The 24,140-nt window shown below is 36.4% G+C and overlaps 1 protein-coding gene across 1 annotated transcript in view; it reads left to right on the forward strand.

Moving 5' to 3' along the window:
* DCTN2-p50 (dynactin subunit 2) overlaps positions 1–24,140 on the forward strand; it is a 220,623-nt gene that overhangs the window by 183,771 nt on the left and 12,712 nt on the right. Inside the window, exon 10 of the mRNA XM_090403300.1 lies at positions 19,013–19,265. Within this exon, the coding sequence (XP_090259426.1) occupies positions 19,013–19,265 (253 nt within the window). The remainder of the gene's footprint in view (positions 1–19,012; positions 19,266–24,140) is intronic.

Consider the following 24,140-nt stretch of genomic DNA (forward strand, 5'->3'; position numbering starts at 1 on the left):
GTAGATATTGTTTTTCCAGCTGAAATAACCTGAATGGATAACAAATTCGAAAATCTTTGTGATATCATCATCATCATCATCATCAAATTCCTGCCATGTACCCTCAAGGGATGTACAGGATATGACAGTACTACATGAAAAAATTACATCATTACTAACTTCCTATCTACAATTTTCCTCCAAATCAGTCTGTTACTTGTCAAGACTCCAACATTATCGGATCTTATATTTCTATCGTCTAAGGCACTTTGTACCGTATCAATCCACCTATATCTTGGTCTTACTCTGGGTCATTTTCCTGCCAACCTGGCAGAGAACACTTGTTTTGCTAATCTTTCCTCTCCCATTCTATTTAAGTGACCATACCATCTGAGATTAGCTCTGCTAACGCATTCCTGGATGCTGACAATGTCAAGTTCTTTCCTAATATCCTCATTTTTAATATGATATTGCCATTGATGCCATCTGTTCATGCCTCTAATCTTTCTCAGGACTCTCATATCTGCAGTCTCTAGTCTTTGGTCAAGTGTTTTACTTCTGACCCAGCTCTCAGATCCATAAGTTAAAATTGGTTTGAACACAGTCTTGTATACAGCTAATTTAGTGTTCCGACTAATTTCTTTCTTATTCCATATGAATTTATTCAATTGACTTCCCACGATACCAGCTTTGCTGATTCTGTTGTCTATTTCTATATTTAGTTTACCATCTTCAGTAAACATTGTGCCTAAGTAGCTGAAATGTTTTACTTGTTCCACAGGTTCTCCATTCACAACACAGTTGACATTTTCAATGATTCTGCCTATTTTCATTGTCTTTGTCTTTTTATTGCTGACCTTCATACCATATCTATTACAACAGCTATTCAATTTAGTCAGAGAATCTTGCAGACTTGTAGCAGATTTATTTAGAAGTATAATATCATCCGCATAAAGCAAAGAGCTGACATTAACATCTCCAATTTTGATATCAGGTTTAATACCACATTCCTTCATAATGTGATCCATATAGATAATGAATAACAGAGGGGATAATGTACATCCTTGTCTCACACCAGATTTAACATTAAACCATCTTCCTGTACTTCCTTCAATTCTAACTGCTGACTCACAACTCAAATAAAGACTAAGTATTGCTTGATATAATGCCCCATTGACACCATATAACTGCAGCGTATTGAATAGCTTCTCTCTTGGCACTTTGTCATATGCCTTTTCCAAATCGACAAAACTTAAATACAGATCTTTGTTATATTCCCATGCTTTCTCGACTATTTGTCGTAAAGTGAAAATCTGATCCTGACAGCCTCTATTTGGCCTGAATCCAGCTTGTTCTTCACCAAGCTTTTCTTCCACAATTCTTCTCATCTTTGTGATATTTGGAGGGTAATCTTCATATAATAATTTGAATGTGTCAGCTAATGGAATATTGGTAAACAGAGAAACAATGTCGAATTAACAACTCAGACTCTTTGATTTTTATATCCTTGATTTATTCAAGATCTCTTTAATTTTTTATGTAGGATCTGGAATGTCCAGTGAGAGCACTTAAGGAAAGTGACAAGACTTTTGCAATTTGATAGGTGGGAGAATCAATGCAATTCATGATAGGTCACACTGGATAGCCTTCTTTATGGGTTTTTGGGAGTCCATATAGATGGGGAGTTCTTCCAAAGTAGGTGCATAATTTATCCACGTAATTTGGGTCCCAACTGATAACCTCATCAAGTAATTTATTTAATTGTTTAATTTGTGAATGTGTAGGATTATGCATGATCTCTTGGTAGGTAGAGGTGTCTTCTAAAAGGCTGGATACTTTTGTCTCATAGTCAGTCTTATGATTACAATAGCTTTTCCTTTATTGGCCTTAGAAATGAATATTTTGTTATCTCTCCTTAAAGAAGTTAGCCCTTTGATTTCAGCATTTGATAAACTTATTCTAATTTGCTTTTAAATAACGAAGTCGCAACTTCAAAACGAAGTTTGTTAGCATTGTTGCTAGAAAGTCCTGATAGATTGCATTCTATATTGTGTAAAAAAATCAAGATACAGAATGCATGTATGAATAACTGCAAAATCAAGGCCTTTTGCTAAAGCACTGGTTTTGGCATTGGATAAAGGGTGATTGGAAATATTAACAATCCATTTATTGGTAGAAGTGTTAAGTTTTTCTTTTGATATAAAGAATTATATTTTTGCATAAGCCTGTGAAAATTTCTTTCGTAAGAATGGGTTCAAGATTGTTTTGATAAACGAAGAACAGTATTTAGTAATTCATCATCAAGAACAGCTGAAATTTCTTCTTCGAGATCCAAAATAGACTTAATATTAAAAGCTAATTCTTTTTTGGCAGTATGTGTTCTTTTAATAATTATACTAATGCCACAGGTACCTCTAAAAATATTTTTTGTCTCTGTCACAGAGACATCTTGAGGAATACAATATTAAAATTGTAATGACTCACACAAAACAATAAGTGGAAGAAATTAGACTATATGAAGTCTCAAGTCCTGGGTGCTATTTACTGATGCTGTTGGCTAGCCTTAGCTTGTTAAACAGCTAAGGCTATTTCTTCCACTTTTTTTTGTGTGTGTTATTATAATTTTAATACAGCATCCCTGAAGATGTCTCTATGACTGAACAGTATAAGAAATATAATTTTTTTTTAATGAGTTCTCTTTGTGCTATGTTAATTATATTAAATTTTATTATGAATGTAAACTGAGGAACACCTGCATTAACAGGAAAATCTGAAGAGAGAGAGAGAGAGAGAGATAACATTCCATATTTATATGTAGTGAGCTACCTGAAAGAAAACTGGCAATCCAGAAAGCAGACTATAAGAGAAGTCAAGTGCAATACCTCGGGTTTCTCCAAACTTTTTCATGGCATATGTCCAGAATGTAGGTCAGAAGATATGCTGTGGATCTTGATTGGCAAAATTCATATTGGTGGTCATTGATTAGTTGACAATTACTTTAGATGTCAAAGAAGTTGACTGTTGGTAACCTTCACCATTACTTTGGACAACACTTAGTCGAAAGCAATAGATCAGTAGTTGGAAGGGAGACATCACCTTTTTGTTGGAATTGGTTATATATGGGTTTGCTTCCATGCTGTAATGTTGATGCCAGCTGAGTATAATATAGTGTATATGTGATTTTATTTATTCATGTCAGAAGCAACATAGTTCAAATACACATAAGTTTACAAAAAAATAATTGATTATATATTAGAATTAAAAAGAAAAGAAAAACAACACAATATAAAAGTATACTAGAAGGTCCATCAAATTTTTGCTGCCCAGAATTTGGCCAGATCACAAGCATTAGGTGTTGCATTAATCAAATCGTCCATTGTACAACTAAAGGGACATAACCTACAGTTCCAGAGGTGAGCCATAGTTTGTTTCTCCCCACATTCGCATAGAGATGATTCACATGAGAATCCCCACGTTTTTCTTTACATTATCCTTGGATCTTCCAATGCTGTATCCTAGCCTATTTAAAGCTTTCCAGGCAGCACAGTTTTCTCTGTCGTCGCCTGCTGGAAGACTTTCAGATGGTACAACCCAATCTGTAAGGTGATTGTTTCTCATCTTCCATGAAGCTAGTCTTGATTTTTGGAGTGGTTCAGTAAGGCTTTCGGTAGTATGAAGAAAGCTTTTCCTGGATTTTAACCATTGATGGGCAGGTTGATATTCAAATAGGGGATGGTTTGTACACACGGATGCCTTTAGCTTCTCATTTCTAGCCGCCATCTCGTGTCTAATATCTGGAGGGGCTATGCTAGTTAAACAATAGATTTTTTCACGAGGTGTCTGTCTCAAACAACCAGTAATGAATCTACATGTCTCATTTAAGGCAACATCCACCTGCTTAGCATAGCAGGATCTATACCATACAGGGGATGTATATTCTGCAGCTGAGTAACATAGAGCTAAGGCAGTGATCCTTATCATTTGAGCTTGTGTTCCCCAGGTAGTGCTGTATAGTTTCCAGAGAATACTATTCCTTGCAGTTACTTTGTGTTGTATTTATATAATGTCTTTCATAAGTGAGAGCACAGTCTAAAGTTACCCCTAAATATTTAGGTGTTCGACAATGATCTAAGTGAGTTCTCTCCCAAGTTATTTGTAGTTTCCTTGTTGCCTGTTTATTCTTTAAATGGAAGGTGCAGACTTGGGTTTTTAGGGGATTAGGTTTCAACTGGTTTTCAGTATAGTAACTAAGTTCAATCAGTGCTTCAGAGAGCTTTTGTTCTACACTCTCAAAATGATCTGCCTGAGTGGCAATGGCACGATCATTAGCATAGATAAAACTTTTTGTATCTTTGGGGGAGAGGCTGGTCATTTGTATAGATGTTAAAAAGCATGGGGGCGAGAACACTGCCTTGAGAGAGGCCATTCTTCTGATTCCTCCAACAACTATGTTGTCCTTGAAATTCAACAAAATATATTTGATTCTGAAGAAGGCATCTAATTAGTTGCGTTACCTTGTAATCTTTCATCATTTTGTACAGTTTACTTAACAAGATACAGTGGTTTACTGTTATATTGTAAGCAGCAGTTAAGTCTATAAAAATCACCCCTGCTATTTACTGCTTCTCAAAACCATCCTCAATATATTGTGTTAGTTGAAGAACTTGTGATGTACAACTTTTCCCAGCTTGTTCAGAGATTAGGAGTGGATCAGTTATTCTTGTTAGTTTTTCCAGCATCATTCGCTCAAGAATCTTATATAAATGACACAATAGAGAGATAGGTCTATAATTTTTAGGATCACTTGCATCTTTCCCTGGTTTGAGAACTGCAATAACTCTAGCTCTTCTCCAAACTTTGGGTATTTTGCAGGTATCAATACAATTGTTGAATAAATTCAGCATCCAGTCTTTGGTCGCAGGACCAAATTCCTTGATTTGCTCAATATAAACTTCATCTAGACCTGCTGCTTTTCCTTTCTTACAAATTTTAATTGCCCTATTATGTTCTTCCATTGTAAAAGGTTTGGAGAGAATATTTGTTTCTTTTCCATATGCCCTCTGAAGTCCTGTCTTTTATATTTGAACCGGAGAAGTTGGTGTGCTATTTGATTTGCCAAGACATTAGAAATGTGTCTAAGTTTTGTTTGGGTCACTGCTGAGACATCTAAGTAGCCTCCAGGCTTTTTGGCTACTCCTTCCCATATCTATTTCATTCATTAACTTTATCCATTATTCCCGTTTTGCTTCAGATATGGATGTAACAACCTGTTGTTCCGCTTGCTATGGTTTCATCACTAAAAGGATCTCTTTCAAATAAGTTGCAGTATTCTGTCAGTTGAGCAGTTATCTCAGGAGTTAATCCTTGGAAATCGTTAATTCTACATCCTCTTAGGATGGTTCTCGGGAGCATTTCTGAACAGCTTCAATGAATTGGTCATAGGCCTCTGGAATTGAGTTAATGTTTTTGATTTTCTCATCTAATAGGTTGGACAATTTTTCCCAGTTTGCCTTTTTAAAATTATATCTTTTTTTAAAGCGAACAGTTTGTGGTCAGATCGTTGCTAGTAATTGATACATTATAGGTCGATGTTGTGAATTTGGAATAGGCATACAAACAGCTTTTACACACTGGTGGGCTACCTTCTCACTCACAAAGATGAGATCTAGGCTATAGCTCCGCTTCCATCTTCTGCTGTAAAACAAAGGAGGATGTTTACTCTCATGGATAAGGGATAGATGGTATGATTCAGCCCATTCCAACACAGCCTCTCCATTTGTATTATCTTCCAGGTAACCCCAGACACTACTGTGGCTATTAAAGTCGCCAATAAAGAAAGACACTTTCTGCCTGTTAAGATTGGCAGGAGGTTTAAAGGAGAAAGCTATATTTGGGGATTTGTAGATAGAATAGATGACAGAATTACTCAATTCTACAGTGATTATCTCTTTGTCATTCTCCTCTGTAATAGATGTTGCAAGGATCTAATGAAAATGGCACTACCATATTTGCTATGGGGACATTTCGCTGCCAATTTCATTCCTGGAATTTTCAGACGCTGTTTATTTATATCTCTGTGTGTTTCCTGCACACAGTATATCACAATTTAGTTCTTGACAAAGTTTATGCAAGAGTTCTTATGTGTTAAGAGACCCTCTATATTCACAGAAATTATCATCATTTTAGCTCTGATAAAATTTGGTCCCATCTTCCGAGAATCATTTTAAATAGATTAGATTAAAAGCTCTAGGCACAATAACTGCGTAAAGTTGCTTCTGGAGCGGAAGGATCAGCCGGTGTTAACACTGTTGCCCAGGGGACGCCTGAATGCATCAATAACACATTCTCCTAGGAGGCACCTTCCATGTCCCCCTGTATATGTGATAAAGAATAGGTATTAATTCCAGGAGCACAAGTGATGGGATTCCTTCAGAATCAGAAGCCTTTTTGCTATCTAGGGGTGTTCCAGATTCTTCTGATATCTTTCTGGCAGAAGGCTAAGGAGGCATATGATGCAGTGTTCTATAAAGAAGATGTGATATGCCTTCATCATCTAGATAGGAATTGGATGAGAAGAATGATGCTAGGAGGTCAGTCTTATCATCGGGAGATGTTGCAGTACTCCCAAATGATAGTACTGCAACACAGATGGACAAAAGTAATGGCCAACAACTTTTGCAAGTGACCAAACAGCATTACTGCGAATGGGTAGTGAGGTTTCTACATTTAGCTCTATCAAAGTTAGACCTAGCCCTTTTAATAATGGTTTTGCAAGTATGCAGTCTTCAGTGTAACTTGTGAATGAAGCTGGAATTTTTGTCTCAAGCCACTTTTAATAAGCCGTTTTTTTTTTTTCTTGGACTATCCTAGTACATTTTTTGGAAAATCCTGGCTTAGACAATAGGCAGGGAATTTTGAACAGAGTGAGGAATGAAACTTCCATTCTGACATGGATAATTTCTGTAAAAATGTCACGTGTATCTGAATCTTAAGAATGGAAACAGCAGCCTGACCATGAAAAGGATGAGTAAAATTCATGGAGATCTTCCCACTTGGCATTGTTGCAGTGTCAGAAGAGATGACATTTTGATGAGATTGTGATCTGAATTACCAAGAGGAGCAGGCATCTCAGCAGTGTATTGGAAGGAGAACTCATGAAGAAAAGCTCAGGTGTTGAGTGAATGTAGAGGAATACTGACCAAGCTGGAAGAGAAGCAGAGGTGTTTGCTGTAAGTGATAATTGAAAACAAATTTCATCAGTGAAATTTGAAAAAGGGAACCAGTTAGAACTGGAAATTAAAGTCAACAAGGAACATGCTGTTAAGGAATTTGGATTGTATGAAATCAAGGTTGTGTTTATACAGTTAAAAAGATCAGAATGATTTTTAGAATTGGAAGAGCAGTAGAGACAGCAGATGAATGACTTGTATTGAACAATTATTGAAAACCTACCACAGAACAAAAACTAAAACTTCTGTAAAACAAATTTTAACAGAAAAAATTTAAGGTGCGCAAAAAATTTCTGATTTTTATAAAGGAATATGCATTATTTATTGACCTATCCTTTTGTATTTCTATATAATTCAGTTTTTCTTTTGTTGTCCCAGTCCTGAAGTATTTTCACGACTGGGACAACTTTGCTTACACTTGGATAAAGGATTAAATTAAGTATATAATTTCTTGGTATCTTTAATTTATAGTATAACCAAGTCAAAAAACTTCCAACAACTATCTCTAATCCAGAGTATTTTAATAATAAGGTGTGACACCTTTGGCTACTCAAATATGAAAATATGACTTCTGCACTACTTCAAGCTTAGTATTGTAAACGTATAATCTGTTGTGCCTTTGTAATATTATGCTATTATTTACTTTGCGTTCTCATTCATTTTAGAAATTATGGACTTTGCAACCGTGTTTTAATTTCCCAACGTTTCAATCTTCATATTAAGATCATCATCTGGAGTATATACAAATATACAAGTACAAGCTGAGTTACATTGCACATAATAAGCTAAAGAAACAATGATTTGATCATGGGCCCCTAATACTCCAAGATCCCTAGCCTAATCCCACCAATATAATACGACATTGGATATCTAATCATGCCGAAGTGAATGACTTTACATTTACTGACATTGAACTGACACCCATTTTCCCATGCCCACAATTCCAGCCTATTCAAATCATTCTGCAAGACTGCATATCAGCAGCATTCTTGATTACCCTATCTATCTTTGCATCATCAGCAAATAACTGTATGTCACTTGTCAAATCCTTCCCACAATCATGTCCTATTTTTATCATTACAATTGTTATTTTTGATTTAGGATTCTGGATTATCTACAGTCCTGTTTATAGTTAGCTCTTGGAGAGAAAGGTTCCGTGGGTAGAATATGTGCCTTCCATATGTTTGGGAATTTTAGACCATCATTATTGTTCAGATTGGGGTGGTTGATAAGAATCTCACAGGCTTCCTTAAATTTGCGTTTTACCATGTTTTGGTGTGATAAACAACTAATGCTTTTCCAGTCAGTTCTATGTAGAGTTTTCAGGGCATGATCAGAAAGGCTAGCTTCACCATAGTTATTATATTTAATGTGTCGTTTATGTTCCTTTTGTCTGATAGGAATTGTGCGTCCTGTTTCCCTTATATATGGTATATTACAGATGCAATAAATACAGTATACTGCGGAGTGGGCCAGCGGAAGGAGTGGGTCTTTGGATGAGTTGAGTAAGCTTTTTAATTTTGCAGGAGGTTTAAAGGTGGCTTTGAGGTTGTATTTCTGTAGTATTCTGTTTATCTGATGTCCCTTTAATGTAAGGAATGGTTATAGTTTTATTGTAGTCTGGTTTATCTTTGTTTTTTTTTTATTGAGGTCTTGTAGAGAATTCTGTTAATAGTGTTTTGGCTGTAACATTTTTTAGAAAAGTATTGCTGATAACTTTAAATGCGTCTTTCAGAGCTTGTTCATTGGAGCAGATCTTCAAAGCCCTGTTTTTTAGAGTATTAATGACACCTAGTTTTTGTGTTGGATGGTGGTAGGAGTTTATGTGTATATATTGGCCAGTATGTGTTGGTTTCCAGTAAACAGTGAAGGATAGACTGCCAGAAGGAAGACGTGTGACAGGTGTATCTAGAAATGGAAGTGTGTTCTGTTTTTCAATCTCAATTGTGAACTGTATGCATTTGTGTTGTTTGTTAAGGTGATTAAGGAAGGTGTCTCTGTCTGACGGCCATGGGACCAGATCGCGAAAACATCATCAACATATCTAAAGCCAGACTTTGGGTTTTAAAGTAGAGGAATCTAGAGCATGTTGCTCAAAATGTTCCACATAGAAGTTTGCAATGGGCGCGGGGGGGGGGGGGGATAATGGCGAGCCCATGGCTGTGCCTTCTTTTTGTAGGTACAGAGCGTTTTGCCATACAATCGAATTGCATCAAATTAAGAGAAAATTTACCTCAGCAAAGGCACAAAGAATATACCACTGCATGAAGAAAGCGTTACTCAGAGAACTGATCCAGGCTACGAGAAAAAACTTGGCCGTTACTCAAAACCAGGTACGAAATGAAAAATCGGAACTTTCACGTTACTTGAACACAGATATTTGGATTATGCTTGAAAAGATTACGGGCAACACGGCGAACCATATCCTTAAACTAAGAAAGAAAATCTCATATGCAAATTTCACAGACTAAAAGATCGATAAAACCAACGGACATATTCGAATTTCCCCACAGAGAACGGTAACAACCAATCAGAAGCAAGAAAGAACAGGAGCCACCAATCGCCTATAGGTAACCGTAACATAGTAAACCTATCCAACCATGCTTTAAACAAAGATGAACTCTCGCTACTCAACAAAGGTCTAAATTTTGCTGTAGCACCCAGATCGATGAACTAACCGGATTTTATTTGTAATATTGAAAGAGGTTTAAGATTCATCCCAAATAATATAGCAGACAAAATACGTTTAGAAACCGCCAACATTATAAATATAAATCATAAGAAAACAACTTAACGAAACACGAATTAATGGTCGTGAAATCACTAAAATCAAATCCAAACATCGTAATAAACCAGAGCCAATAAAGGAAGTGCCACCATGATTTTAAACTGAACCACTTATTTAGAAAAAATGAATTTATTAGTTGCGGACAATAGTACATACCAGCTAGTTAAGTACGACCCAACGAACAGAATGAAAAAGAAAATGGAGAAACTACTTAAATCAATTACTACATGGCCAGAAGAGAAGATACGGTCAAAAAACTATTTCCACACTATGCTTGTTCCCTGCGAATTTACGGCCTACCGAAGATACATAAACAGAATACACCACTCTGGCCGATAGTTGAAGGTATAGATAGCCCGAATTATCACTGAGCCAAGAAATTAGCGGCAACACTCGAGTTGATAGGTCATTCTCCCCTCTCCTATATCAGAAACACACAACACTTCATAAACATAATCAAAGACATTACATTAGAAAAAGATGATTTATTAGTCAGTTTTGACATCTCTGCCCTCTTTACGAATGTCCCAATCAATGACACAATCCTTCTTTTACAGAACAAATTCCCTCCAGATATCACGGCGCTCTTTGTGCATGTATTACGTTCTGGTTATTTTGTATGGCAAAGCGCTTTCTACCTACAAAAAGAAGGCACAGCCATGGGCTTGCCATTATCTCCGCCCCATTGCAAACTTCTATATGGAACATTTTGAGCAACATGCTCTAGATTCCTCTCCTTTAAAACCCAAAATCTGGCTTAGATACGTTGACAATGTTTTCGCGATCTGGTCCCACGGCCGCTAGCCACCTTAACAAACAACACAAATGCATACAGTTCACAATTGAGATTGAAAAACAGAACACACTTCCATTTCTAGATACACTTGTCACACGTCTTCCTTTTGGCAGTCTATCCTTCATTGTTTACCGGAAACCAACACATACTGGCCAATATATATACACATAAACTTCTACCACCACCCAACACAAAAACTAGGTGTCAATAATACTCTAAAAAAACAGGGCTTTGAAGATCTGCTCCAATGAACAAGCTCTGAAAGACGCATTTAAAGTTATCAGCAATACTTTTCTAAAAAATGTTACAGCCAAAACACTATTAACAGAATTCTCTACAAGACCTCAATAAAAAAAAAACAAAGATAAACCAGACTACAATAAAACTATAACCATTCCTTATATTAAAGGGACATCACATAAAATAAACAGAATACTACAAAAATACAACCTCAAAGCCACCTTTAAACCTCCTGCAAAATTAAAAAGCTTACTCAACTCATCCAAAGGCCTACTCCTTCTGCTGACCCACCTCGGAGTATACCGTATTTATTGCACCTGTAATATACCATATATAGGGGAAACAGGATGCACAATTCCTATCAGATAAAAGGAACATAAACGACACATTAAATATAATAACTATGGCAAAGCTGATCTTTCCGATCATGTCCTGAAAACTGTACATAGAACTGACTGGAAAAGCATTAGTTGTTTATCACACCAAAACATGGTAAAACGCAAATTTAAGGAAGCCTGTGAGATTCTTATCAACCACTTCAATCTGAACAATAATGATGGTCTAAAACTCCAAGCATATGGAAGGTACATCTTCTACCCACGGAACCTTTCTCTCCAAGAGCTAACTATAAACAGGACTGTAGATAATCGAGATCCTAAATCAAAAATAACAATTGTAATGATAAAAATAGGACATCGTTGTTACTGAAAGTAGACTGTTATATAAAAAAAGAATGTTTTTCTCATGTTATGTGAAATAGAATTTAGCTTTGATGTAGTTTCTAAATAATTAAGTTGTAAAAAAAAAAATTTATTTTTCCCACTAGAGGTCATACTAGTACAATTACTCGTGATCAAATCATTGTTTCTTTAGCTTATTGTATGTAATGTAACTCATCTTGTACTTGTATATTTGTATATACTCCAGATGATGATCTTAATATGAAGAACAAAATGTCGGTAAATTAAAATAGTTATTTATAACATGGTTGTGAAGTCCATAATTTTTAAAATGAATGCTGATCACCATGCAACACTAAAAGAAAGGAATACTTTGTGTTCTTTTTACACTATTATTATGCTTTTACTCTTTAACTTAAGTTACCACAGGTTATCTGATTTCTAATACCTTGGGAACCTTGGAAAATTTATTTAATGTTACGACTGTGCCACCAAGATACAGTTTATGGGTATTAAATATAATTAAGATGACCTGCAGAATCTCTGTAATATATCTCAAGCTTTATGGACAGTCGTGGCTACTCTTATTTACCTTCACTCACAGGTTTGTATTTATTTAGAAACAGTGCATTGGATTAAGGATCAGTGAATTCATATTTTTTAATATAACAAAACATTTATTAAACTACGATGCAATTATACAATATCTTAAATGAATTGGCTCTTTCTAAAAATTAAAAGCTAAGAATTATATCTCAATAATAGTACATACATTAAAACATGCAGCAATACTATCATACAAAAATCTATCTTCTCATCCCAATTTGTTCATGCAATATATACTTCAATTAACAAGTTTCTCATATCTAAATTATATAAATTAATCTATTTTAATTAATTATATAAATTAATCTTCAGCTTCTTAGTCCAGAACAAACAATCACAATTAAACTTTGTAAGTGTCCCATGGACTATCAGTTTATTTTCCGTAATGTTAAACAAACACACAAAATTCTACTGACAGTTCTTCTCTGACACATATATCGTAACTGTCTTTTTTTATCTCTTTACTGATTCAACTGAATGCTTTTTCCATCCTGAGCCTCAACATTCGTGCGGGCTTCTTTCCCTTAGCGTTGTCACATCGGGGAGGACTCCTGGGGCTTTACGTATATCGCACTGATGCTTTCTAGGTCAGCCGAAGGCATTCGACACTCAATGCACATGGCAGACTATCTTACTGGCAAGACATGCTGTTCCGACTTCTTTTCTCCTTTGATACCTCCCAGACTTCTAATGGACTTGCATCCGCAATGCTGGGTCAAGACACTACGACAGGACACTGCCTTTTTTCCTTGTCTCTGCATACCCTGGAGATTTTTCCTGATCCTTTCTTATACTTCTCCTGCGGTCCCTGGATTAAGAGTTGAGAACCCTTAATATTCCTGCGCAAAAGGGAATGTGACCTTCAAAGTTGTTGGTTACTTCTGTTTCCCACAGAACACACAAAAACAATCTTATTTACCAAATGCAGGTTCAAATCCCGCTGTGGGCATGGATGTTTGTGATTGTCTGTGAAAAATACTAGTGATGGTTGTGGCGGCCAGTAGATGGCGTTGGTGTAGTTGCAGTTTGCTGTGGTTGGTGGATTGTGTGTGTGTGTGTGTGTGTGGTGGAGACGGAGAGTTGTAGAGTAGGTGCCCTCCCTCGATGAGTCTTTGGACTCTCTGTAGGTGTCACATAATAATAATAATAATAATAATAATTTTTTGGTATCTTTAATTTATAGTTTCAATGCAAATAAGACTTTCTAAATAATGATACCCCGCTAAATAATAAACATAAGATAATTTATTCAGATACTTGAATCAGAGAAATTAAGTAGCAATATTCACAAAACCTAAACTTCTTGAATGGGAGCAGTTTCAGGGTGGAGTGATGGGGACAAATTTCAGAATGGGAATTGAGCACTGGGGATTGTGTCTATGTTTCTAACAAAAGGTAGGGAAGATATCCATTAATTTTTTGAACCATTAAAGAGGGTAGCTGACATAAATATAAAAAAGGGAAAAAATCTGATTCTTGTTTGGAGACCTTTAGAATTGGAAACGAATTTCACACCTGTAGAAATGACTTTCATTTAGCAGTGTGACAGCAAAGTGATAAAAAACACTGACCAGGCATGCAGACAGGAATACATATCCATACTTGAAGTAGAAAAAGCCATCAAAGGCTTGAAATGTGGAAAAGCAGCAGGAGTAGATGATATTCGACCAGAAATGCTGAAGTATGGTGGTATAAAAGTCTTACAGTGGCTGCACTGCATAGTTCAGAAAGCCTGGACAGAGGGACGAATTCCTGATGATTGGAGTAGAGCTCTCATAGTACCCATATATAAAAAGGGAAATAAAACTGAATGTGAGAATTACAGAGGTATTTCCCTACTAAGTGTTCCTGGCAAGATCATTATTATTATTATTATTATTTTGACACCTCCAGGGAGTCCAAAGACTCATCGAGGGAGAGTGTGCCGACAGCATCGAACGATTGGCCCCCTTCCAACTACTAACCGCACTCAAACTTACTTAACTGAGCCATTAATAGCAGAGGCTCTACCAATCGACCAACCTTTGCCGGCAAGATTTATGCAAGTATACTTGAGAAACGGTTGAGAAGAATTGTGGAAGAAAAGCTTGGTGAAGAACAAGCTGGATTCAGGCCAAATAGAGGCTGTCAGGATCAGATCTTCACTTTACGACAAATAGTCGAGAAAGTATGGGAATATAACAAAGATCTGTATTTAAGTTTTGTTGATTTGGAAAAGGCATATGACAAGGTGCCAAAATAGAAGCTATGCAATACGCTACAGTTATATGGTGTCAATGGGGCATTATATCAAGCAATACTTAGTCTTTATTTGAGTTGTGAGTCAGCAGTTAGAATTGAAGGAAGTACAGGAAGATGGTTTAATGTTAAATCTGGTGTGAGACAAGGATGTACATTATCCCCTCTGTTATTCGTTATCTATATGGATCACATTATGAAGGAAAGTGGTATTAAACCTGATATCAAAATTGGAGATGTTAATGTCAGCTCTTTGCTTTATGCAGATGATGTTATACTTCTAAATAAATCCGCTACAAGTCTGCAAGATTCTCTGACTAAATTCATTAGCTGTTGTAATAGATATGGTATGAAGGTCAGCAATAAAAAGACAAAGACAATGAAAATAGGCAGAATCATTGAAAATGTCAACTGTGTTGTGAATGGAGAACCTGTGGAACAAGTAAAACATTTCAGCTACTTAGGCACTATTTTTAGTGAAGATGGTAAATTAAATATGGAAATAGACAACAGAATCAACAAAGCTGGTATGGTAGGAAGTCAATTGAATAAATTCATATGGAGTAAGAGAGAAATTAGTTGGAACACTAAATTAGCTGTATACAAGACAGTGTTCAAACCAGTTTTAACTTATGGATCTGAGAGCTGGGTCAGAAGTAAAACACTTGACCAAAGACTAGAGACCGCAGATATGAGAGTCCTGAGAAAGATTCGAGGCGTGAACAGATGGCATCAATGGCAATATCATATTAAAAATGAGGATATTAGGAAAGAACTTGACATTGTCAGCATCCACGAATGCGTTAGCAGAGCTAATCTCAGGTGGTATGGTCATTTAAATAGAATGGGAGAGGAAAGATTAGCAAAACAAGTGTTCTCTGCCAGGTTGGCAGGAAAACGACCCAGAGGAAGACCAAGATATAGGTGGATTGATACGGTACCAAGTGCCTTAGATGATAGAAATATAAGATCTGATAATGTTCGAGTCTTGACAAGTAACAGACTGATTTGGAGGAAAATTGTAGATAGGAAGTTAGTAATGATGTAATTTTTTCATGTAGTATTGTCATATCCTGTACACCCCTTGAGGGTACATGGCAGGAATTTGATGATGAGAAATGACTTTTCCATAATTTGTTACATTGGTGTTCACTAGTAGATGTATGCTGTATTTAGGCAGGATATTTTGTGATATTAAACAAAATGGAAATGAAAGATTAGTAGCAACAAGCATTTATGCTAATGTTCTAAATCTCGCAAAACTGAAATATTTCATTTTGACTCTAGAATATCATATTCTGGTACACTCCTTGGGTGCACATGACAGAAATTTTTAGTTGGTAAATGGGTTAAAAAATGGATTATTAAAATTTTGATGTAATTTTTGACACTACACACAGCATTAATATAATTTAGTTGTGGAGATATTATAAAAAAAACAATAAAAACATGCATAAAAACATTATTGACTAGCCAGGTCAATTGAAGTGGACTGTTTCATAAAACAGATGCATGGTTTAGTCCATGTTTCAGTTGATCTGTTAAATGAACGTTTTTTTTTCTTTTGAAGAGGCAAATGAAGTGCATTGCACACTAGTTAGGATCCTCTATGAAAGCATAAAAATTTTTGCCACTTTGTTCTAGTAGCAAGGCTTATACGTTGGTCATACATAACTGGTAATTAGTTTACGGAATTAACAACGCATATAAAGTATATTAATTAAAGGTAACTTTAATAAATAACTTCTATATTTCGGCAACGTCACATTGCCATCTTCAGGAACATAAAGATATGGTATGTGCATGCAGGCACTAACAAAGGCAAATGAGGAAGAAAGCAAGAAACTAATATTGTTCCTAAAGTCCTAATGGTGCCCTCTGGTGGGCTAATTTGGTAGTCTTGGCAGTTGGGCTGAAGTTCTCAAAATGTAAGTCTCCCAAATTTGGGGTAGTTTCATGCACCCAAATTTGTTGAGGTTAGGAACGTTTTTTAGAGCTGATGATGATTCCTTGAATAATCTTTCGTATTTAAACTTGCTGCGGTGTATTATTTTTGTTTTCTTCCAACGAATTCTATGGTAGGTATCTAAGGCATGGTCTGCCAGCCCAGAGTGGCTGTACTGGTGAAACTGGATGTAGTCTTTGTGTTCTGAAATCCTGATATTTGTTGTTCTGCCTGTTTGGCCAAAGTAGGACAATTTGCAGCTGCAAGGGACCTGGTATACACCAGGTAGGTCTAAGGGAAGTGGTTGGTCTTTGGTAGAGCGGATAAGGGATGCCAACTTTTTATATGGTCTGTAACAAGAAGTAAGGTCATATTTTCTGAGGATATTGGTTATTTTCTCAGAGGTGCCCTGGTAAGCTTAATGCTTTAGTACTAGACCATACTACTTACCTACCCATTGAATATAATCCTACTAGCTCTCAGATTAGAACTCTCCACAGACTACTTAAGAAAGTCACTTATTGGCCTGTGGAGATCACTAACAAACTAAAACCTTATAACTCTAGACCCCCTCGATTATATGGACTCCCAAAAACACATAAACAAAATGTGCCATTACGTCCCATTATGGATGGCATTGATTCCCAAAATTAGCCAAACATTTAGCCAAAACGCTCACACACTATACTGGCAACACACCATCACACATAAAAAAACTTAGCCCACTTTAAAGCCAGTATAGAAAACCTCTCACTCCAACACACTGACATAATGGTCAGTTTTGACATCTCCTCCCTATTCACTAATGTCCCATTCAAAGAAACCCTAGAGCTCATCCAAGCCAAGTTTCCTCCCGCTATCTCAGCCCTATTTCAGTTCACAATGAACCCAGGCAATTTCGTTTGGCAAGGAAAGTTCTATGGGTTCACCACTTTCCCCACCCGTGACCAATTTCTTTATGGAGACCTTTGAAGAGAAAGCCTTAAACTCCGCCCCACAAAAACCCACTATTTGGCGTTACGTGGATGATGTGTTCGCTATTTGGCCACATGGCTCAGACTCACTCCACTCCTTCCTAAAACACTTAAACAACCAACACCCCAGAGTCCAGTTCACCTTAAGAGGAAAACAACACCTTCCCCTTCCTAGACACTTTAATCATCCGCCAGGTTGATGGATCTTTGGTTTTCTCTGTTTACAGAAAACTTACACCCATACTGGCAGATACATAGATATATTGTTTACACCCATACTGGCAGATACATTCACCAGCAATCCCACCACCCCCTCACAACAATATGGGGTTATAAAAACACTATATAACAGGGCAAAATTAATCTGCTCAGATGACAAGGCCCTAACTACTGAACTAAACCACATCCACAACACTTTCTTAGCCAATGGCTATAACCCCAAAAAAATCCAAAAAATACTAAAACCAGTAAACCACAACCCCCCCTCCACAATAAAGATTACACCAAATCTATCACCATCCCCTACATCCAGGGCACCTCTGAGAAAATAACCGATATACTCAGAAAATATGACCTTACTTCTTGTTACAGACCATATAAAAAGTTGGCATCCCTTATCCGCTCTACCAAAGACCAACCACTTCCCTTAGACCTACCTGGTGTATACCAGGTCCCTTGCAGCTGCAAATTGTCCTACTTTGGCCAAACAGGAAGAACAACAAATATCAGGATTTCAGAACACAAAGACTACATCCGGTTTCACCAGTACAGCCACTCTGGGCTGGCAGACCATGCCTTAGATACCCACCATAGAATTCGTTGGAAGAAAACAAAAATAATACACCGCAGCAAGTTTAAATACGAAAGATTATTCAAGGAATCATCATCAGCTCTAAAAAACGTTCCTAACCTCAACAAATTTGGGTGCATGAAACTACCCCAAATTTGGGAGACTTACATTTTGAGAACTTCAGCCCAACTGCCAAGACTACCAAATTAGCCCACCAGAGGGCAATATTAGTTTCTTGCTTTCTTCCTCATTTGCCTTTGTTAGTGCCTGCGTGCACATACCATATCTTTATGTTCCTGAAGATGGCAACGTGACGTTGCCGAAATATAGAAGTTATTACCTTTAATTAATATACTTTATATGCGTTGTTAATTCCGTAAACTAATTACCAGTTTTGCCACTTTGGGACACATTTCCCAAAAAATACTGAAAAGGTGAAACCTATCCATACTCTTCATAAGTATTCTCAGCGCTTCTCAGAGAGCAGATATATATCCTCCTACCACACACCACCATCATCGTGAAGTGAATACAGGAAATCAGTAGCTAATCTCCTTTTTGCAATGTTCAAGATGATTATAGTTGCAGAATATTTAAGCAGTATAAGAAAAGTCAGCTAATAAGAGGAACTTTTTCCATAGTAAGTGAATAGCTAGTTAGAAATTAAAGCAAACAACTGTTATCTAGTAAAACTTTTCTCCAGTGGGTAATTTTTAATAATTTTTTTATTTATTTTTATTTTTTCAGGCTGCTATTGATATACTTTCTGCAAAAAGTAGTCTTTTAGATTCAAGTCATCTTGAGCAGATAGAAGGCAGATTGGTAGTTCTACATCAACGGCTTCAGCAAGTAAATGAAAGGAAAGCACAATTGGATGATGCTGATAAGCAAACTAAAATTTCAGAATTATATGATCTAATGAAAAAAGCAGAAGTGATGAGTGTCAGTCTACCACTGGTTGTTGACAGGCTTGTTGCCCTGAGAGAGCTTCATGAACAAGGTATGTTGAAAATTTTTATCTTTATAGAAATGTCATTATTGGAATTTCCTGATCAATGGATATAAAAGCTACTACAGAATGCACACAAAAATGTCCTTCACAGGTAAGTTTGAATGAAGAGAACATTTGCATTGTTCGTTACCGTGTCCTAGAAGGCAGTATCACATGAGCATCATATAGCCATATTATCAGTTGGTAGATGACAAGATGGTTGAAAACATAACTATCATAACCTCATCCTATGTTGGCAGAAGTTTGTTACTAGTTGGTGGTAGTAGTGAAGGAGGAAAACTATGAAATACCTATTTCCCACTGCAAAAAACTTCAAGGCAATCCAGCAATAAAGATGGTTATTACAGTAGTGTGTGTGTGTGTGTGTGCATTTCTTGTTAGTATCTTTCTTGGGGCAATAGCATGAATGCTAGATGCTACTGTAACACATGGGATTAACTATAGCTGGCCATTTGTCACAAACAGTTGCTATGTGAAGGTGTTATCATGCTGAATGATGCTTTAGCACATATTTCAGCCTATGGACTATAATTGATGATAATGTGCAGTACACTGTCCTTTCCTGGTTAAAGACACCCTGAGAGATTTCTTTTGCACCAGGATAGATGCCTTGATGCCATGGGAGAGATGCAAAAACTGCTTTGGTGATTATATGACAACATTACATGTACTAAAATTGACTTGCACATCATACACACAGTTATGATAGAATAAAGTTTTTCATCATGATGGAGATTTAATGGAGTATTGACAGCACTAGGAAAGGATTAAAAACTACTTTTAATGCTTCTAATATTTCATCTCAGTCACTGAGACATTTTCAGGTAGCACAAATAATACTTGTAACACACACAAAGACGATACAATACTTAATGATACACGTGGGTGACCCTGTAGTTCTATCTAAGTGATGCAGCCACAATGGGCATTTGTAGGGGGCTTAGGATTTAAACTAAACCCTCTAATTATTACTGTTTCCCAAATTTTGGGAAGTTTTATGCATCTGTATTTGTTTAGATTAGGTTGATTTCTGAGTGCCGCTGCAGATTCCAAAAACAGTCTTTCCTTTTTAAATTTACTATGGTGGATTTTTTCCAGAAGTTTTTCATATAAGTATACTTGTTACCTTATTTTTTGAGATACCCTTATGTATGATACTATAATAGTTCACCACAATTAAAATTTTATTATCAATTTTTTTAACAACAGTTTTCTTCCACATTGTCCTGTTATTTTTTTTTTTTTTTTAAATGTTGAGCCCATACTCGAGAGGTAATTGATCAACCTGTGGTACATTAGTACCGTATATGGGTTACTTGGTCGGCCCATTACTTTTCTGGCTTTTAAAGCAGCCCTAATTGCGTCAGTTGCTATGCATGCCTAAAAACTGATTGATGCATTTAGGATGATAACTGTAGAACTGCCTCTGGTTTTCTCTACATTTATATTAAATCATTGTCATCATCATCATTGGCTTGACAACCCTATGTGGGCCTTGGCCTTTATTTCAGAAACTTCTGCCAACCTTTCTTTTTCATTGCTATGTTCCTCCAGTTTTTAACTCTTAGAGTCTTAATATCCTGGATCACTTCATCTTTGCACCTCAGTTTAGGTCTTCCAAATTTCCTTTTTCTTTCTGGCCTAGCATTGCATATCATCTTAACAATGCTATTATTTTCCATGCATATAAATATGTCCTTGCTTAATACATTGATTTTAATATACTTAATAATGTCTGGCTCATTAAACAATCTGTACAATTCATAATTGTATTTTTTTCTCAACATCTCTTTCTTGTATACTGCTCCAAAAATATGTTTAAGAACCCCCTCTTTCAAATAGACCTAACAGTCTTTCATCTGCCATTGTCCAGATGTCTCTGTTTCAGAAGAATAAGTTAATACTGGTCTTATAAGCACTTTGTACATAGTTATCTTTGTTTTTCTTGAGATCATCTGCAATTTTAAGTGTTTCCTAAGTGCACAGAGACACCTATTCACTTTAAGAAGCATTTCTGAATCTCAACATTGATATCATTTTTACAATTAATTTCCGATCCCAAGTATGCTATGTATGATTTCAAATTTATAAGAACCAATTTCAATGTTGAGAATGATCATCATCACAAGTTTTTCTTGTTACAGGCATATATTTTGTTGGTCAATCTGCAGGTGCATCTTCTTCTTTGTTGCCTTTTCTAAACTGATAAAAGTTTCGTTGCTTTTTGTACCCTTCCTATAATATCGATATCATCTGCATTTTCCAAAATTTGTATTAACTTGTAGAAGACAGTTCCCCTTGTATTAATACCAGCATCTCTGAAGAACTTTTCAAGCACCATTTTTTATCTGTATTGGATAGACAGTATGTTCTGAATTTTAATCTGACATTGAGTGTTTCTCACTGTAGCTTTAACTAAGGCAATAAGTTTCTGTGAAGTATCTGTATAATAAGTTTAGTTTAATCCTTGATCCAAGTGTGAGCAAACAAAGTTTGCGCCTGAAAGTATCTTCAGGACTGGGGTAAGGTAGTGCAACACCAGGCAACTTGTTGCAAAGGTGGAGAAAGATCTCATCACTCCTATCTCAGTATCTCCCATAATGCAAAGCACATCTCCTTGCAGATATGTGTAATGCTATGCATTAAGGCAAGGGCCACTACCCATACCGGTTTCGACCTTCATTGAGGTTTCGTCAGTGGGAGCCAGGCCCACTAGTGGAGATACAAAGGCAGAAGCAATGAGAGGTCATCCTAACCTATAGGAGTTGTCAAAGGGTGTGCAACCTTATTATTAAATTACTCCGGATTCAGAGAAAGTTGTTGAGAGTTTATTTTTCACTTGGTTAGACTATAATAAGTTTAGTTTAATCCTTTATCCAAGTGTGAGCAAAAAGTTTGTGCCTGAAAGTATCTTCAGGACTGGGGTAAGGTAGTGCAACACCAGGCAACTCGTTGCAAAAGTGTCACACTTGGATAAAGGATTAAACTAAACTTATTATAGTCTAACCAAGTGAAAAATAAACTCTCAACATCTTTCTCTGAATCCAGAGTAATTTAATAATAAGGTTGCACACCCTTTGGCAACTCCTATAGGTTAGGATGACCTCTCATTGCTTCTGCCTTTGTATCTCCACTACTGGGCCTGGCTCCCACTGACGAGACCTCAATAAAGGTCGAAACCGGTATGGGTAGTGGCCCTTGCCTTAATGCATAGCATTACACATATCTGCAAGGAGATGTGCTTTGCATTATGGGAGATAATGCAAAGCACATCTCCGTGCATTATGGGAGATACTGAGACAGGAGTGATGAGAGCTTTCTCCACCTTTGCAACGAGTTGCCTGGTGTTGCACTACCTTACCCCAGTCCTGAAAATACTTTCAGGCGCAAACTTTGTTTGCTCACACTTGGATAAAGGATTAAACTAAACTTATTATAGTCTAACCAAGTGAAAAAAAATAAACTCTCAACATGAAGTATCTGTAGTTCCTTCAATCCAGTAAATAAAACAGATCTGTCTATGCATCTTTAAAATTCATGAAGAGATGGTGAATTTTAGTTCCAAATTCATTACATTTTGCAAGTATTTGGCATAGAATTAAAATCAGATCATTTGATCTTCCTTGACAGAATCTACATTGATAATCACCAATAGCATTATCTGCATAGGGGTAAAGTCTTTATAGGTGGTACATAATAAATTGATTCCTCTATAGTTAAGAGTAGATCATTATGTATAGGGCATATGATGCTCAGATTTCACTTGTCTGGAATTGTTTCATTATTCCAGATTTTGGTAATAAGTTGACACAGCTACTTAAAATAATCTGTATCTGCATTTTTAATGAATTCTGCTTGTATATCTGTTATTATATTCTTATATCTATTACTCAGGCTTTATTATTCTTAAGTTTTGTAATAGTTGCTTCCACTTCAGCAATTGGTGGTATTGGTTTAACTACTCCTAAATCTTCTGTTTGTCTCTCTATTTTATCCATGTCATCCAGCTGATCAGATATATTAGTATTCAATAGATCATCAAAATGCTTGACCCATCTTTCTAGTATCATTTCATTCCCACTCAGGGTTATTCTTTCTTCAACAGAAACAGTCCCAGAAAAGTGGAAAGAAGGAAAAATAGTGCCACTGCATAAGGGAAAATCCAAATCAGTAGTGTCAGACTATAGACTAATATGTATATCAAGGGTAATACTGAAGGCATTGGAGAGGCTGGTTAGGGACAGAATACAAATGTGGATTGATGAGAATGGAAGGCTTTTGAGAGAGCATCATGGTTTTGTTAGGGGGGAGGTCATGCTTTAGTAACTTGGTTACATTTTATAATAGGTGAATAGTGTATTGGATGGGGGAGGTGCTTATACAGCAATTTATTTAGATTTTGCTAAAGCTATATCATCATAGCTTCATAACATCAAGCTATTGTTGATTTTACGCTCATGTAGGCCTTCAAAACTGAAATCCTATGGAATAGGTTGGTTAATCCTTATTCCATAAGTGTCATGTCTGTAGACGTTTGCCTGTTCTGAAGGGCAAAAAAAATCCAAGTTTCCAGGTGAAAACTATATGAGACCTGGGTATGTGAAACTATATACTCACCTTTAATCGAAAGAGACCAGATAAAGGTTCCTCACATCATGGACAGGAATCGAACCCAGGTCTTTCCAACCAAAAGCGTATTTTGGGTGAAGAAAAAAAGGATGCTTTTTTTATCAGCTGATGCATGAATTAACACTGAGTGGCCAAAAATTATGGCTGAATATTCTCCCGAGGATATTTACAATGCAGATGAAACAGGACTCTATTTTCATGCAATACCTGAGCATACTTATTTGTTTAAAAATG

Source organism: Typopeltis vanoorti, chromosome 13 (genome assembly GCF_054136105.1).
Source record: "Typopeltis vanoorti isolate ZY-2024b chromosome 13, IOZ_Tvanoo_1.0, whole genome shotgun sequence".
NCBI classification, from domain to species: Eukaryota; Metazoa; Arthropoda; class Arachnida; order Uropygi; family Thelyphonidae; genus Typopeltis; species Typopeltis vanoorti.